The sequence below is a fragment of the Lepus europaeus genome, chromosome 14, assembly GCF_033115175.1.
Source record: "Lepus europaeus isolate LE1 chromosome 14, mLepTim1.pri, whole genome shotgun sequence".
Lineage (NCBI taxonomy): Eukaryota > Metazoa > Chordata > Mammalia > Lagomorpha > Leporidae > Lepus > Lepus europaeus.
The window spans coordinates 42,476,317-42,494,191 of NC_084840.1; the positions used below are offsets into that span (position 1 = coordinate 42,476,317).

The 17,875-nt window shown below is 39.5% G+C and overlaps 1 protein-coding gene across 1 annotated transcript in view; it reads right to left on the reverse strand.

Annotated features, from left to right (window-relative positions):
- CUBN (cubilin) overlaps nt 1-17,875 on the reverse strand; it is a 306,947-nt gene that overhangs the window by 80,638 nt on the left and 208,434 nt on the right. Inside the window, exons 40-48 of the mRNA XM_062210514.1 lie at nt 15,297-15,494; nt 13,770-13,916; nt 10,579-10,769; nt 10,249-10,432; nt 6,744-6,918; nt 4,626-4,804; nt 3,230-3,439; nt 2,475-2,615; nt 1,353-1,534 (exon numbers count right to left, since the gene is read on the reverse strand). Coding sequence (XP_062066498.1) covers nt 1,353-1,534; nt 2,475-2,615; nt 3,230-3,439; nt 4,626-4,804; nt 6,744-6,918; nt 10,249-10,432; nt 10,579-10,769; nt 13,770-13,916; nt 15,297-15,494 — 1,607 coding nt within the window. The remainder of the gene's footprint in view (nt 1-1,352; nt 1,535-2,474; nt 2,616-3,229; nt 3,440-4,625; nt 4,805-6,743; nt 6,919-10,248; nt 10,433-10,578; nt 10,770-13,769; nt 13,917-15,296; nt 15,495-17,875) is intronic.

A 17,875-nucleotide genomic window follows, 5' to 3' on the forward strand; every position in this document is an offset into this window, starting at 1 on the left:
GGTGGAAGAGAATGTTGGGCTGGGTGGGCCATTGCAAACATTTGGGATTTTCCTCTAAATGAAAGGAGAAGCCATTAGGGAATTTTCAATGAGAACAACATAATCTGATTTAGGTTTGAAACCACCATGCTGACTGCTGTGTTGAGAATATAAGGAGACAAGGATGGAAGGAGGGAGACCAGCCAGTTATGAAAATAATCTAAGTGAGTGGTGATTTTAAAAAGCTGTAGTGAATGAGACTTGCTTATGGATGAAATAATAGACATCAAGATTTTGACGTGAGCAACCAGGAGTTTGGAATTGTTATTTACTAAGATAATAAAGACTGCAGAAGAGGCAAGTAGAGTGGATAAATGTATTCATATTAGCTTACTGTATCTATGTATACACACACATACAGATACGTACATTCCCATGGAAGTATATATATATATATATATACACACATATATATATATGTGTATGTATGTACTTGTATGTATATCACTTCAGAGTTAACAATATATAGCCATGAACTATATAACAATGTTTCAGTCAATGAGGAACTGCACATACAATGGTCTCATCATATTATAATAGAGCTGAAAAATTCTCATCACCTAGTAGTATTACCGTACCTTGCATACATTTCAATGTGGCTAGATACTCAAATACTTACCATTGTGTTACAACTGCCTGTAGTATTCAGCACATTAATGTGCTGTGCAGGTTTGTATCACACACAGCAATAGGCTGTGTCAAATAGGCTAGGCATGTAGTAAGCTGTCCCACCTTGGTTTGTGTAAACACAAGTTAGGATATTGACACAATGGTGAAATCAGCTCATTTCTCAGAATTCATCATGTAGTCTGTCCTTAAGCAATGCATGACTGTTATTCACTCTCATAACCTCATTGGCTGTCATTTGCTAAGGGACACCACAAATGCTGAGGGCACATCTCTAGTCCTCTAACTTGGAGGGTGGGAAGCCAGCCTTGGTCTCCCACAGGAACCTTTCAATACCTCTTGCAGAATGCAGTGGTTATGCAGGACTCCTCATCTCTCTCACACTTGTGCTATCACTGTGGTCCCCGCAGGTACGTGCTGCTTTAGGCTAGCTTTTGCCTTACTGTGCCAAATGTAGTGATCATCTGCTCTAAAGATTTATCCTATGACTCTGAGGTACACAGTGATAGCTGCTCTTATCACAACTTTTACAATTATTTGGCATATTTTATGATGTTTTTTTTTTTTGCTCCCTAAAATGCATAGAATTGATCAGAGATAGAGTTGCATAGATGACAATATTCCTGACCTAGTTTTCTGACTGTGATGTATAGGTCAATAGTATCCTTGACTGCACGAACACTTACGATCACATGTTCGTTGCTGCAGGATGGGTGAGCTTCCAGCCTGAGGTCGTTGAAAGTGAGGGTGATCCGCCTTCCTTCCTGCACAGTGATTCTCCACTCACAGAGCCGGCCATGAGGATTGGGGTTCGGGTAGTTGGGAGAACTAAATGTTCCAGTAGGGCCCTGGAGATCCCCGCCACATTCTGAGGGGTGGGGGCAAAAAAGGAAAACTCATAATTAAATTAAAAGGACTCCTTTCATACAAAATTTTAGTAAATTATTCCTCTAGATAAAATCTTGCCCTTATTTATCATTGTATGTATGTGAGGACTTTTAGAGAATTTTTTCTGTTAATATTTAATATTTGCTATCATGGATGATAGTTCATTGACAGCATTTTAATTATCACTGTGGTCCAAGATATGTGAAAGACCAATAAATGCAATGAACTTAAGCCATAAACTTAGTGGCACAACAGGTTAATGCACCACCTGCATCACTGGCATCCCATATGAACATCAGTTCAAGTCCTGGCATTTCCACTTCTGATCCAACTCCCTGCTAATGTGCTTGGGAAAGAAGTAGATGGTGGCCCAAGTATGTGGGTCCCTGTTATCCATGTGGGAAACCTGGATGGAGTTCCAGGCTCCTGGCTTTGGTCTGTCCAGAACTGGCTGTTGTAGCCATTTGGGGAGTGAACCAATGGATGGAGAATCTTTTTCCCCCCTCTCTCTGTTACTCTGACTTTCAAATAAATAAGTCATTAAAACAATAATCCAGTTTTTTCAGACAAGATATTTATTTACCCTGTTTCAGGGTTTCAGGTAATACAAATTCTGGCTAACAACAAGACTAATTCTGGCTTTCTTGAGAGGGGTATGACAGTATAGTGCTCATCCCCTTATGACATCATTCATGATGTTAGCAACTTTCCTCTGTAGCATTTATCACAGTCACAATTTTTCATTTGTTGATGTGACTCTGGATTAATGGCTGCTTCTCCACTGACTTGAAGATCCCAGCAGACAGGGTCATGTTTGTTTGGGTTTTTCCCATGACTGTCACAGCAGTGCCTAGCACAGTGTCTATCCACCGTATGGGATCAACAGTGTTTATTTATTTCCTAAGAATCACTGAACTCACCTGCTATGCTGGATTCAAACCTCAGCCTGAATCCTGGTGCAGTAAGAGAGCCATCGGTGACGAACCTGACAGAAGCAACATTGCTAAAAGTGTCTATGCTGTCAGGAAGGCCGTTTCCACAGTATCTGCCTAGGCTGTTTCCTGCGGGAGTCATGAAATAAATTTATGTTCAGGTGATTGGTTTCATTCAATCTCTACCCAAGGTGCTCTGTCCAAACAAAGAAAATAATAAAAGACAAAACACTGTCCAGGCAGAAATGGCAAGAAAATCAGAAAAGTAACATATTCAAATATCTGAAGAAATGTAGGAGAAATGCAGGTAATCAGGTTACCTCCCCACATGAGGAAGACTTGCCTATTTATTAAAAAGGGACCATGAAAACAGTGACAGGTGTTCTTCCCACGTGATTGCCAGGAGACATATGTTACTCTTTCTTCTCCTAATGGTATGGCTGCCCCTCAAGTAACTGTCCATGGCACAGGGAGCTCTCCCTGGGAAGGAGCTGCCTTCCCAGCACCGTGCTCTCTCAATGTGGCCTCCAGGGTAAGTTATAAACAATGGCCCCTGGGGCTTTGGGCACCCATTTTAACAGGTAGACTCAAGGGAGTGAATTACTGCCCAGAGCCAATTAAGCTGCATTTTTCTGCAGAGAATAATCAGATTTTTGTCGTTCTTAGAAATGAGGAAACTTCAGAAGGTGAATAAACACATGTGAAAATATACACCCCAAAAAGAGCAGCCATATTTCACTCACCAGAGGTGTGGTTTTCCCAGATCTCCACAAAGTCTTTTGCACAGCCAGAGGAGTTCTGAAGGTTGAAACCTTCGAAATGGATGGTGAGATAGTGTCCCTCGGGACCCTGGAGGTGCCACTGACAGAATAAGTCATTTGCATATGGAAGGGTAGGATATCCAGCGCTCTCAATGACACCACTTTGCCCCGATATTGTTCCTCCACACTGGGCTGGGGAAAAAAAAGACAGAAACAAAGCTATTACAGATTTTGTTTTGCTGATTAAATCAGTACATATGAAAACCTTTGGGTGCTAAATGAATATGAATTGAAGTTGTGAAAATTCTAAAAATGTTAGGTTAGTGCTTTTCTTGGTATTTGAGATCTGCTATTGATGTAAAGAAAAATGACACCACAAATCCAATTCAATAATGGAAAATGACATAGCCTGTAATGACTCAGTAATCTCTTGGGACATTTCAGAGGCTGAATGAGTGCATGTGGGTTGCATTCCAAGAAACAGCTGATAGATTGACATGGCCTGCCTTCTACCCTGTGTTTTGAAATACTGAGTCAAACTCAGCTTCAAGGACTGTGGTTGACTGGTAATGTCTGCTGTTTCTAGTTTAGCAATCATCAAAAATTTAAACTGGTATATCAGAAAAAATTATTGAAAATTACTACTAAATTATCTCTTAGCAGCTGGAGTGATAGCTAGATTGAATTACATACAATTAGACTCAGGATATAAAATAACCTATGGTATAGGTTAAATATTATTACAACTGGGCTTCATGAATTTTGCTGTATTGAATATTTGTCTGGTTAGTATCTAGACTCACTAGATACAAAATTATATGCCAACATGACCATATTATAATGAATTTTCATTACATATACTTGTTCATTTTTGAAATAAAAAAATTAAAACACAGAATAGGGACATTTAATTGTTAATACAGTGAATGATTTGGCACTGGAGACCCAGAGAGGGAAAATGCTCAATTCTTCTACAAATGATAAAGATGATAGAGTTCAAAGTCACTGTTTCAAATAGTTTATATTATTATTTACTATTTACACTGCTTTATTACTTAAAGTAAGAAATATATTTCACAATAAGAGGAACAGATGAGAATTTAACTGAATGCACTTTTCACAAATAAGTTAGGGAAAAATACAAAATATTTGTCAACTAAAAATATTGTTATTAAATGAAAATCAAAGGAGAAATTAAACTTGATAAATGACTGGTTTAACCATCCACACTCCTTATTTGTAAGGAAATATTTCCAAGGAAATCATTACAATGATTCTTAAAATTGGGCAAGATAGAAAGACTTCTTTAAAAGAAAAGGTCCATTTAAAGAAGTTTTAATAGCACTACTTTCCTATTTATTATTACAAATATTATTACCTATGGAATATTTGGTCTTGAATCCCACATGAGTGGGGCTGTTTTCTGACCGGAATCTCAAATACAAAACGCCTCCTGAGGAAAACTGGTTGCCGGGCAGGGACATCCCACAGAGTTTGGAAAGTATGGGTGCATTTGAATCAGCTCCATCCCGCAACTCGAGGTAATTGGAAGTACAGCTAAAGGGGGAAAAAGTCTGTTAACTTTACAAGGCCAATTGTTTTGACTTATTTGGATTAAGAAGACTTCTCTAACTTGCTTCTAGTAAATTATTAAGTCATCATTCCCATAGCCTAAAACACTGCAACAGAGTCAGTTTAAGCTGCATGGCACTTTAAAGTGTTATATAATAATGTTCCTAATGACAATTTTTTATTAGCAGCTCAAAAGTCAGGTTTGACATGTACTATGATGAATATTTACTTGCCTTCCATATTCTGTTTTATATTACAAAAAGTCATTTTCAAAACAACCCCTACGGATTTCAACAAAACGCATGTTTCATTTCACATGGCAATTTGATACGTTTCACTTGACAAAGATGAACTCCCTTGTGAGAGCTTTGTGACCAGGGCTAATGTGGTCTCAGCTGGTATTTCCTGTGTCTGTCAAAGAGGACAAGTATTTACCCACTGTTTCCTGAGAAAGTCAAGCCAGACAGTTAATGCTCAGTAAGTGGAAGCATCCTCTTGTATCTGGTACCCAGGGAAGATAAGCAAATACTCTTGTATCTATCTTTTGCAGCACACACGCATTCATGCAAATGTATACACAATTTTCTCAAATGAAAAAGGAAAATACAATCTATTACCTGCTCCCCCATCATGGAGGAAAAGTAAACTATTTTATGACTGAATACAACATTTAATAGAATTTTCACATTTTCAAAGTTTTTTTCTCTAAGTATATCCTGGTTACTTTTTTTAAAAACTTTTATTTAATGAATACAAACTTTATGCATTTCTTAAGCACAATTTTAACAATATAGTGATTCTTCCCACCGTGCCTGCCCTCCCAACCCCACTCCTACCTCTTCTTCCTCCCTCTCCTATTCCCAGTCTTATTTTATACTAAGATCTATTTTCAACTAACTTTATGCACTAACTTCCCATGCAGGACCTCTACCCTCAAAGAGTTGTATTAAGAGAGTTAGCAATAAAACTTGTTTTTAAAGATTTATTCCATTTTAGTGTATTAAGTGGAGGATATACTTATGTCTCATAAATTTTAGTAAGGTGAAAAGTATCTAACTCCATTGCTTATTTTCTTAGTTGCTTCTTTAATTAACAACAAAACTTGTTCCCAAAGACTTACTTTCTCTTCATGTATTAAGTGAAGGACACTCTTACATCTCATAAGCTATAGTTATGTCTAAGTGCTTCCAAAAAATGAATCACTCTTGGATGCTTCTTTAAAGTTAAGTAAGTTTTTTTTGTTTGTTTGTTTGTTTTTTTTAAAGTGAAATTAACCTTGAGATGGAATGACTTTGATCAGCCCTGGTCTCGACTGCTGAAAAAGTTTCATTCTTTTTTTTCTTTTACTGTTTTTTCTTTTATCATACAAATTGATGAACTCTTTACAATCTGGTTTTTTAGCAGTCTATTTAGTTTTCCTTTGTCTTCTCCACAGTAAGATATTTTCTCTGGGTGCCTTTAAAAATTCTTTTAAAGACAGGGAAATTGTACTGTGCTGTAATTGTGTTAGCCTTTTTTCTAACCCACGTGACCCCCAGTGCTCTATCACATAAATTCCCATTTGTTAAACAGATATTTTATCATTTATGACATTGAATATGAGGCTGGGCCAGTAAATACTCATCTAGCAGAGACACTCTATTTTTCTTTGGGAGGAAGAACAGATAACATAAATCTCTAACAGCCACCCTCAGTGTCTCTTGGGGGATGTGTCCAGGGTCATGAGGTACATTATCTATGTACATAATCTGCTCAGCTGATGGAAGAGGGGCTGCCAGGCAACAGGTTCGAAGTTCTAAGCATGTTCCTTTGTTCCTAGATTCCCTATGCTGCTGAGAAAAGAAGAAATAAACTGTTCTGCAACATGACAGCTTAAAAAATACTAGCTTTGGGTAGGAGAAAAACTAAACTGGAAGTGACTTACTTGGGTGTTGCTTCAATATTGAATTGGTCTTCAAATTGCAGTCTGATGAGCTTTTCAGAAGGAGCTGCTATGATCCAAATGCAATCAGCATTCTGGGGATAATTGCCAGGGTAGTTGGGGGAGGTCACGTATCCCGTAGAATCAGCATCATGGATGTAGATATTGCCCCCACAGGCTGTCAGGAAACACAGTTAAAACAATCTACAATCTGGTGACTAAGGACTCAGTCAACTGATGCCATCATGCTTTTTGAAATCAATTTATGTGTATTTCCAGTTCATCTGTAAGTATCCTTTTCTTCTTAAGTAGATAAATCATAAGTTTGCTATAGAGGGAGCTAAGATGTGTCTCACTTGTTCATTTGCCAAATCACCTATTATTGGAAATGTCAGTCTTCATTAAAGCCAACAAAATGATTAGGGCTCACGGTGCATACAACAAAACATCACAGAGCCATCAGTTCATCATCCACCCCTCAGATGAGCATGGAAGTGTGAGTAGACTAGCAGTCAGAATTTCCCACTTAGTGTTCAGTTCTATAGAATGATGCACAGCTGAGATTTTGAAATGTTTAAAAGAATAAGCTAGGGCCGGCGCCGCGGCTCACTAGGCTAATCCTCTGCCTTGCGGCACGGGCACACCGGGTTCTAGTCCCGGTCGGGGCACCGATCCTGTCCCGGTTGCCCCTCTTCCAGGCCAGCTCTCTGCTGTGGCCAGGGAGTGTAGTGGAGGATGGCCCAAGTGCTTGGGCCCTGCACCCCATGGGAGACCAGGAGAAGCACCTGGCTCCTGCCATCGGATCAGCGCGGTGCGCCGGCTGCAGCACGCCAGTCGCGGTGGCCATTGGAGGGTGAACCAACGGCAAAGGAAGACCTTTCTCTCTGTCTCTCTCTCTCACTGTCCACTCTGCCTGTCAAAAAATTTTTTTAAAAAAGAATAAGCTAATACTATACATATTTTTACAACTCTGTAGGCAGCAATTCATTCCATTTCTACAGGATATAGATGAATTTGAAGAGCAAGAGATCAGTGGCATAAAAGAATTAGCCAGTTTTGCAAGATTAAGGAGCTTTTCATACCAGATCAAAGTAATATATAAAAATACTTATCAATAAATTCATTGGCAACTTCAGCAAACAAACTCAGCAGGAGCAAACATATTTACAAACCAATGAAATTACCCTGTCGAATGACCTAACTACATAGATATTTGACCTGCTAAACTCAACTATGTAGATATTTGACCTGCTAAACTCAAGCAACAGTTATTTCCATCGTCACTGAGCCACCAGCAGTCACATCCTGAATTTTGTCATTTCCTACTCCACCATGTCTAAAATCCTAAGTGCAAACTTTTTGGACAGCCTTTATTTAACTCTCTTACTCCATGTCTTTTCTTCAGACTCCTCTTGCAAAATTCCAACTTCACAGTTGGAATGATTTAAGTCATTCATGAAAACTGGTACCACTGCAAATGCATGTTCTCCATTTCAATTCTGCCCAGAAATTCATCTATTACTTCAGATGTAAACCATGATAGCTGTTGAAACTTCACAGGCTGGCATTTTAATGTTGTGAATAAAGCTGCCACCTGTGATACTGACATCCCATATGGGCACTGGTTTGAGTCCCGGTTACTCCACTTCCAATCCAGTTCCCTGTTAATGTGCCTGGGAAAGCAACTGAGGATGGTCCAAGTGTTTGGGCCCCTGTGCTCACATGGGAGAACCAGAAGAAGCTCCTGGCTCCTGGCTCTGGCCTGACCTGGCCCTTTGGGGAGTAAACTAGTGTAGAGAAGCTCTCTCCTCTCTTTTCTCCCCCCATCTCTGTAACTCTGAATTTCAAATAAATAAATAAATCTTTAAAATACTAGGCTTCCCTTAAACCCTTTATTCTCTCCATTCCTTCTTGATTCTCAGCACACTACACTGAGTTCTACCTTAGGAAGTAAACAAAGCTGTTGGGAATCCCTTTGAATCTCTTCAATTTGTAATCCCTTATTTGTTATCATCCTTAGTAAATCCATATGCTGATGTCAAAAGTTATCAATGTTAAAGCATTAGAAATGGGAAAGGCATGAAAATAAATATGACGGAAAGAGACAGATGAAGGAGACAGAAGGGTGGCTGTCATTAAGCAACATGGTTGAGTGAGTAAGTAGATAGAAACAAGGGTGTTGTGTTTAAGTTTAATATTAAGGGCAGTCAGAAGCTTGAGAAAAGAGAGGGAGAAGGTCATGACTATAACCATACTTGATGAATAATGGATCCACAAAGGAACAGAAGAGACACAGTGTTGTCAAATCAACTTTCAGTATATCTAAATTGCCACAAAACACTGAGTTTAAAAATACAAACCAAGACTGAGTCTATGGTCTATAAAAATGGAAAAGCAGAGTTTCTTAGGTGGGCTGAAGTCCACTCACTATACCGATAACCCTTTAGACTGACACGAAATCCTGCCATTCACGACTCAGCCACAAAGCTCAGTGCATAGGTTGGGAGAGATGAGGAGCTCTCAAGCTATAAAACAATGATGCCAGGGTCCACAGAGTTGTGTTAGGGCTTCCTCTCCCCATCTAAGTGCCAGAGCTGTGTATGCTGGGAAGTGACAGACATAGGGTCCCAATTGTCTTAGACCCTCTTCAAGCTATTAGATATTTTTCTGTGATGTCAAAGGAGATTTTTATTTCTTTTAAATGAAAATATGATCCTGAATTTAAATTCTCATATTTGGGAGAACATGCAATAAAGATGTATTCACTGGAATTAATTTGTATTTTGAAATACATTCAGGAATTTTGGATTAAGGTCACAGGATCATGATGAAATGTATATTATATAATTTGGAGGGGGATAAAGATTTATTATTTATATTGCTTTCCACTGACACTACTCCCTTTTCCAACCTCTGAATTTATTCATTCAATTAAAATTATTAAGAACTAAATGTCACAGAATTAAATTATTGCATATCATTAAACACAATTATAATTGAGTATAATTAAGTAAGGGTAATCTATAATTAAATGAGTAATAATAGAATTGAGGATTATATGTTCATTTATAAGGAAACATACAAATGAGCACAAAACAAGGCATTCATGATTCTTATCATGTTTCTATAATGATTTATCTCACAGACATTTTATGATGGAAAGCACTAAGGAATTTAAAGGATCAATAAGATTAACTTATAGAGAATTTCACTTTGGTCACTAATCTAGGGTTATGGTCTTGGAAAAACCCAACCCTTATTTTAGTTGCCCATAAAATAGAAAGAAGGATACCTTCCTTAAAAAGTAGTCATGATGACATACTGAAGACATAATGAATGCATTATACATATTTATTAAATTATTTATAGTGGATAGCTATTCTTATTAATGTATTCACCCTTAGTTCAGAAAACATATCTGTCATTTTTTCCCCACAAATTTATATAACAAGACAGACCAAGCCATAGCAGGAAAAGCACTAATATGATTCTCAGAGCAAATACTTACCTAAACTCATTGCCTCATAGTTGATTTTAAATCCTTGACCTTCATCATTATCATCAGAAATAAACTGAACAAACATTTGATTGTCTGAGGTGAACAGAGTTGATGAAGGATGACTGCCACAGAAACGACCATTTCCTCCATGAGGTCCCAAGGGTGGGGAATAGATATCAAGTCCATTTTTTAGCTATAAAGACAAATTCAGATTGTATAAACTTAAGAAATACAGTTTGCAAAGTCCTATCCACTTATGTCCCAGGAGAGAAAAATCATTGTGTTTCATGAATGAATTCTGTAGAGAAATAACTGGCAAGGGTGGCAAGCAAGACCTACCGCCAGGTAATCTCCCTGGTTGCAAGAAGGATCTCTACTTGGAATCTGAAAGGGCTGCTCAAAGTGGACAGCGATGATCTGACCATTCTGGACCAGGACGTGCCAAGAGCAGTTGAGGTTGGGAGTGTAGGTCTCTGGGTACTTGGGAGACGTGATGATCCCCCTGTCTGCATGCAAATATCCACCACAGCCTTACCAGGAAGAAACAAAAGGGGATTATTATTAAAATGGCATTGGCAACTGTATTTTAGCCCTTTCTTGTTTTTATTGGGGAATTTCAAAGTGTAGGTAATAGAAATGTGGTTTGAAACTAAGTGGAGGAAATAATTAGCAAAATACACATGGAAAGACACAGCACTCAATTTCTGGTTGCTGTTGTTTTTAAAGTCTGGGATAATGAGGTAAGCAATAGAGAAAAATCACTACTTTCATAAAGCTTCTTTATAGATGAAAATGGCATGCAATAAACAAATACCCAACCTGTAAGATAGTGATAAGTGTTATAAAACAAAGTGAATGGGTGGAGAGAGACAGATACTTAACAGGGAAGATACAGAAGGCCATGTTCTTGGGGTAAAATCTGAAAAGAAACCTGAATTAAATGAGGGATTGAGTCAAGTGCCTTTGAAGAGATTACTCTAGTCCAGAAAACAGAATAAAGGTTCAAGATGTTAGAGGTACACAATAGAAGTCAGAACAGATGAGATAGAGAGTTCTAAAAGATGACATGCTGGATCAAGCAAGAAACTGAAGCCCTTATTCTGAGTAAGAAGTTACTGAAAGGCATCAGAATGGCATGATGTGTCTTAAATCATAAAATGATCATGGTAAGGGGCTGGCGGTGTGGCACAGTAGGTTAATCCTCCACCTGCAGTCCAGGCATCCCATATGGGTGCCAGTTCTAGTCCTGGCTTATCCTCTTCCGATCCAGCTCTCTGCTATGGTCTGGGAAGCAATAGAAGATGGGGCAAGTGCTTGGGCTCTTGCACCCATGTGAAAGACCCAGAAGAAGCTCTTGGCTCCTGGCTTTGCATCAGCCCAGCTCTGGATGCTGTGGCCATTTGGGGAGTGAACCAGTGGATGTAAGACCTCTCTCTGTCTCTCCCTCTCACTATCTGCAACTCTACCTCTCAAATAAATTAAAAAAATTAAAAATGATCAGTCTTCAATACTTAAACTGGAAGGGGGTGGTGGTCAGGTAACAACAGAAGCAAGGAGCTAATAAGCAAGGGATTCCCCAAGTCCAAGGAGAGATGATAGAAGCCTGTATTCAGATGGGGTAGAAGTGGAAAAAGGCAGTGGAATACAGATGGACCGTGAGGGCAGAGCTATTAGGATTTATGGATGGTTAGGAAGTAGAGAGAAAAGCAAGGATTGCAATGAAATATTTGGCTTAAATCAATAGAAGAGTTTACTTTTCATTTGCTTAGATTGTGAGGAGTGTAGAATGAGCAGGTTTCAGGACTGGGATAGGGTTGGACTCAAGAGTTCCAAATTCATGTTAGGTTTGAAATACCTCCCAGACATGGCGCTGTCAAGTATGTAAATATACATATATATCTACCAAGATGCATCTATTATGCATATATTTATACACATCTAGTATATGAAGACATCTAGTATATGAAGACATATATTACATATGCATATATTATAGACATATATTCACACAATAGAAATATGTCATATACATACCCTGATATATTTGTATATTTCACAATGGTTCTACATCAGATGTCCAATTAAGATAGAAATCCATGAAAGACATATGAGAGAGAGTGAGAAGTTGGGTGTTGAGGAAAGAAAGTAGATGGAGCAGCCATTGATGGGCAGTGTCAGGGACTGAACAACTCATCATCAAGTTCAGGCAGAGAGCTCTTGCAATGAATTAAATCACAGAGGTGGAAATCTATCTTAGGTCAGTCTGATTCCAAAGTCTGTTCTCTTAAACCACTATCCAGCCTTCTTGCCTTGAGTGTGAGAAAGACAGTTTATCTTCATTGCTCCATATTTTTGTAAAGCCATATATAATACTAAAGGAAATATCAGATGAATTTTTAGCATCTGTTTGAGAAATAACTTTAAAATTATTTTTTTTCAGTTAAAATTATGCCTTCTGGGGCCGGTGCTGTTGTGCAGTAGGTTAATCCTCCTCCTGTGGCGCAGGCATCCCATTTGGGCACCAGTTGGAGTTCCTGCTGCTCCACTTCCAATCCAGCTCTCTGCTATAGCTGCGGAAAGTAGGAGATGGCCCAAATCCTTGGGTTCCTGCACCTCGGTGGAAGACTCAGAAGTTTCTGGCTCCTGGCTTCCGATCAGTGCATCTCTGGCCATTGCAGCCAATTGGAGAGTGAACCAACAGATGGAAGACTTCTCTTTCTCTCTTTCTCTCTCTGCCTCTCCTTCTTCTCTGTGTAACTCTGACTTTCAAATAAATAAATCTTTAAAAAAATTATGTCTTTCAATATTTGACTATCCCCTTAACTTACCTAGTTTGGGTCTTAAATTACTATTGGACTTCATGCATAGTCAAGTTTTGAAAGTCTCAAAGTAGACTACATATGATAGCATCCCATAGACTGTACACATTCTTTAACTCATCAAATTTGTTTTTTAAGAACATTAAACTCTTCTACCACCTTCAAATGGATGATTTCAACTAAGAGATTTGTGGAAATATCTTATATATTATTTTTCTTGCTTATTTTCTAGGTTGAAGGGAAATCAACCTTACTGCTGTTTTGATGAATAATGGATATGAGCTGTTAGTTCTTTCAGCTCTCACAGAGTCTGAAAAATTGTTCTAAAGACCTCATCCTTGAGTCTACCATGACACCTTTTGAGGGAAGGTGTCCACCCAGACACCTTCAGGTGTCCCTGAAGGCAGGAGACATTTTTGTACAAATTAGTCACAGTGCTTTGGATCAGGATTCAGTAACTGACATAAGGATTGACATCCAGAGGTGGCAGAGACCTGTGTGCTCTGACCTATAACCTATGTCCTGACATGGAAAAATAGGCAGAGTATATTAGGGAGAGAGAAAAGGGAAATGTAAAATGTGCAAGACGCAATGAGGTGAAGATGATATGAGGTGAGGCAAGGCAAAGCGAGGCGAGGCGAGGCGAGGCGAGGTGAAGTGAGATGAGATGAGATGAGATGAGATGGAGCAAACAAATGTTGGACTCATTACTCTTGTGAAAGGATGCATTGAAGCCTGCCCCAGTCACACTGATGTCAGAGGTGAAGCGGATGAACATGTATTCTCCAGTAGAACGGATGGGCCCGGGGATCTCTCTGCCACAGAGAACTGCTAGCTGCTGGGCCAGGTTATTGTCTCCTATGAACACAGAAGGGAAACATCAACACAGAAATAGGATGTCTTACAAATCTATTGAATCTATTCCACCATCACTTTCAATCCAGTCAGAGTGGCTCACACATTTTCCCCAGGACACAAGAAACTCCCAGAAGATAATGGGATTCTCAAAAAGAAGGACAGCTCAAGGGTTACCTCATTCTGGCTCCAGCTTGCTCTACTACTGCCTGCCCATTGTCTTTCTAAAATTTGGCCACCAGTTCTTCCTGGCACTAATGCTCAAAATCAGATTCCACGGGTAGGAAAGTGATCAAGGACCTGTGTTGCTATGTTTGTTCATTAGAGACTCTCACTCCAGTTACTCTGATTGCTGTAAATCAAGCAACTAAAAGTGAAAAAGACTTTGGCTCTTCAGCTTCATACCCCATACTCACATTAGGAGGTTATTCACCAAAAGGCCTGCAATTTTTTAAGACCTTTTCTTCAGTTCCAGTGGGGTTTTTTTTTTTTTTGAATTTTACATTTTATTTGGGTTTTTGCCATTGTAAAAGGAACATATTCTAGTGGAAGATACAAAAAGGCAATTCTATGGGGCCAGCGCTGTGGCGTGGCAGGTAAAGCTGCCACCTACAGTGCCGGCATCCCATATGGGTGCTGGTTCAATTCCCAGCTGCTCCACTTCCGATACAGCTCTCTGCTATGGCCTGGGAAAGCAGTAGAAGATGGCTCAGGTCATAGCAGAAAGCTGGATCAGAAGTGGAGCAGCCGGGACTTGAACCATCACCCAAATTGGATGCCTGCACTGCAGGAGGTGACTTTACCTGCTATGCCACAATGCTAGCCCCTTGATTCAGTTTTGAACTATGGGAACTCTGTACCATGTGTAACCAGATAGCAGACTTATTTAGCTCTCCCAAGAATGTGACAGAACCCTCTCTGTGGGTGCTCAGATAGGTTCACAACCACTCATTGGCAAAGGACTAAAGGTCTGTGATGACAAACTAAGTGCACAAGTGACCTCTAAGTGTCATTTTCTGTAGCCAATGGCTTTAGATGTTTGCTTCACCATATTACATGCTCCCATTACTCAGAAGCAAAAAAAATATATTGAGGGTTGAGCATTGTAGTGCAGCAGGTTAAGCCACCGTCTGTGACACTGTCATCCCACATGAGCACTGGCTCAAGTCCCAGTTGTTCTGCTTCTGATCCATCCCCCTGCTAATGCAGCGGAGAAAGCAGCAGGAGATGACCCAAGTACTTGGGTCAGTGCCACCCACATGGCAGAGCCATGGCCATTGTGACCATTTAAGGAATAAAACAGTGGATGAAAGATATTCTCTCTTTCTAGCTCTGCCTTTCAAATAAATTAATAAGTAAATCTATCTTAAAAATGTCTCTTACCGTCTCTTATCACAAGGCTATCGTAGCTACATGTTGGGTGAGATTCAATGTCCAGGGAGAGAATGTTGAGTTCCACAGTAGAACCAGGAGCTTGGATAAGCCATGTGCAGTCAACCCGGTTATTGTAGTTATTTGGCCAACCCGGGGAGAAAAGAAACACTGGTGCATCTCTTGTGGTCAGGAACCCACCACAAGCACCTGTAGAATGGAGAGCAACATGTTGGAAATATCTCTAGTGGAAACACACAAAATCCTTATCACTTTAAAGAGACAGCCCTATACGAAAAAGAAACAACCAATTGAAAACAACTTTCTCAAAGAAATCACTAATGATTTTATTAAATCCACCGATACAGTCATGATTTCCATAATTTCTTTTTCTGTGCAAGAAAAACACACTGTATTCTTCCTTTTCACAGTAGCATGCCATTTAACCCATTTATTACTGAGTGCTGATATTTGTTAAGCATGAATAAGTACATGTAGAAGACCCTTCTCATAGAAGACCCTTCTATTAAGGTACTACCATATTCACGTTTCCTCATTTTCTCAATATACTCATCGTGTAATATAGCTAGGAAATTTTGAACTAACTTTCTATTTCATAAACTGATACATTCAAGAAAGTACATATGTTTGTAATAAAAGCAACTTTTATTTTTTATTCAATTTTTTAATTAAAAGCTTTATTGGAGCTACAAATCACAAAATAAAATGTATCCTTTTAAAATGTATAGTTCAGGAGTCTTTAGCATATTCAGAAGTCCTGCAACCATCATTGCTACCTAATTTTAGAATGTGCTCATCATCAAGGCTGGTGCTATGGTGCAGCAGGTGAAGCCACTGTCTGCAGTGCCGGCACCTGGTTCGAGTCCCGGCTGCTATACTTCTGATCTAGCTCCCTGCTAATGAATTTTTATTTTTTCCATTCAACAATTAATGGATATTTGAGGTGTTTTTCCTTTTTCACTGTTATGAATAATGTTTCTATGAATATTCATATACAAGTTTTTGTGTAAGCATGTTTTCAATTCTCTTGGGTATAAAACTACAAGGAGAATTCTAGATGATGACAACACTGTTTTACTTACTGAGGAACTGCCTACCAGAAATACAAAAGAGTTTCAATTTCTCCTTATCTTTGCCAACACTTACCATCATCTGTCATAGAAAGTATTAGCTATATATTTTTGAGTATATCATTTTAACCTTGTTATACCTTTTGTTTTACTATATATTTTAAATTACTTTTCACTGGTTGTTCTGAAGATTATAATTACTATTTTAACTTAAAGAATATTTACATAACTACTTAATGTGAATAGTATATAACACTTTGTTAATATTCTTTATCCATTATCCAATATACTTGGGGCCAGCATGCTTCAGACTTTAGAATTTTTGGATTTGGAGGCCGGCATGTGGCTCAACAGGCTAATCCTCCGCCTAGCGGTGCCGGCACACCAGGTTCTAGTCCTGGTCGGGGCACCGGATTCTGTCCCGGTTGTACCTCTTCCAGGCCAGCTCTCTGCCGTGGCCCGGGAGTGAGGTGGAGGATGGCCCAAGAGCTTGGGCCGTGCACCCCATGGGAGACCAGGAGGAGCACCTGGCTCCTGGCTTCAGATCAGCGTGATGAGCCGGCCGTAGTGGCCATTGGAGGGTGAATCAACGGCAAAAAGGAAGACCTTTCTCTCTGTCTCTCTCACTGTCCATTCTGCCTGTCAAAAAGTAAAAAAAAAAAAAAAGAAAGAAAGAAAGAATTTTTGGATTTGGGAATTTTGCATAGACTTTATAAGTTGAGTATTCCTATCCAAAAACCTGAATTGAGGCCGGCGCCGCAGCTCAACAGGCTAATCCTCCGCCTTGCGGCACGGGCACACCAGGTTCTAGTCCTGGTCGGGGCACCGGATTCTGTCCCGGTTGCCCCTCTTCCAGGCCAGCTCTCTGCTGTGGCCAGGGAGTGCAGTGGAGGCCCAAGTGCTTGGGCCCTGCACCCCATGAGAGACCAGGAGAAGCACCTGGCTCCTGCCATCGGATCAGCGCAGTGCACCGGTCGCAGTGCGCCGGCCGCGGCAGCCATTGGAGGGTGAACCAATGGCAAAAGGAAGACCTTTCTCTCTGTCTCTCTCTCTCACTGTCCACTCTGCCTGTCAAAAAAAAAAAAAAAAAAAAAAAAAAAAAAAAAAAAAAAAACCTGAATTGATGCAACATCGAAAACTCTTTGAAAATTTCAGATTTTGGGGTATTCAGAATTTGGGATATTCATATTAGAGAGGCTTACCCTATATGGTCACATTCCTACCCTTCCCCTCCTTTGTGCTATTTATTGTCATATTACATCTTTAACCACTATAAGCCCATCCAAGTAGCTTCCTAATTATTGCTTTATGCAGCAGCCTTTTAAATTCAGATAGCAGAAGAAATGATTTATAAACAAAAACATACTTTTACTATCTTTGATATTTACTTATGTTGATGTACTTCTTGGAGTTTCTGGAAGATACTGAAGATATACTAGACCACTTAATTTTAGTCTAAAGACTTTCCTGAGGTCTTTCTAACAGATCAGGCCTGCTAGC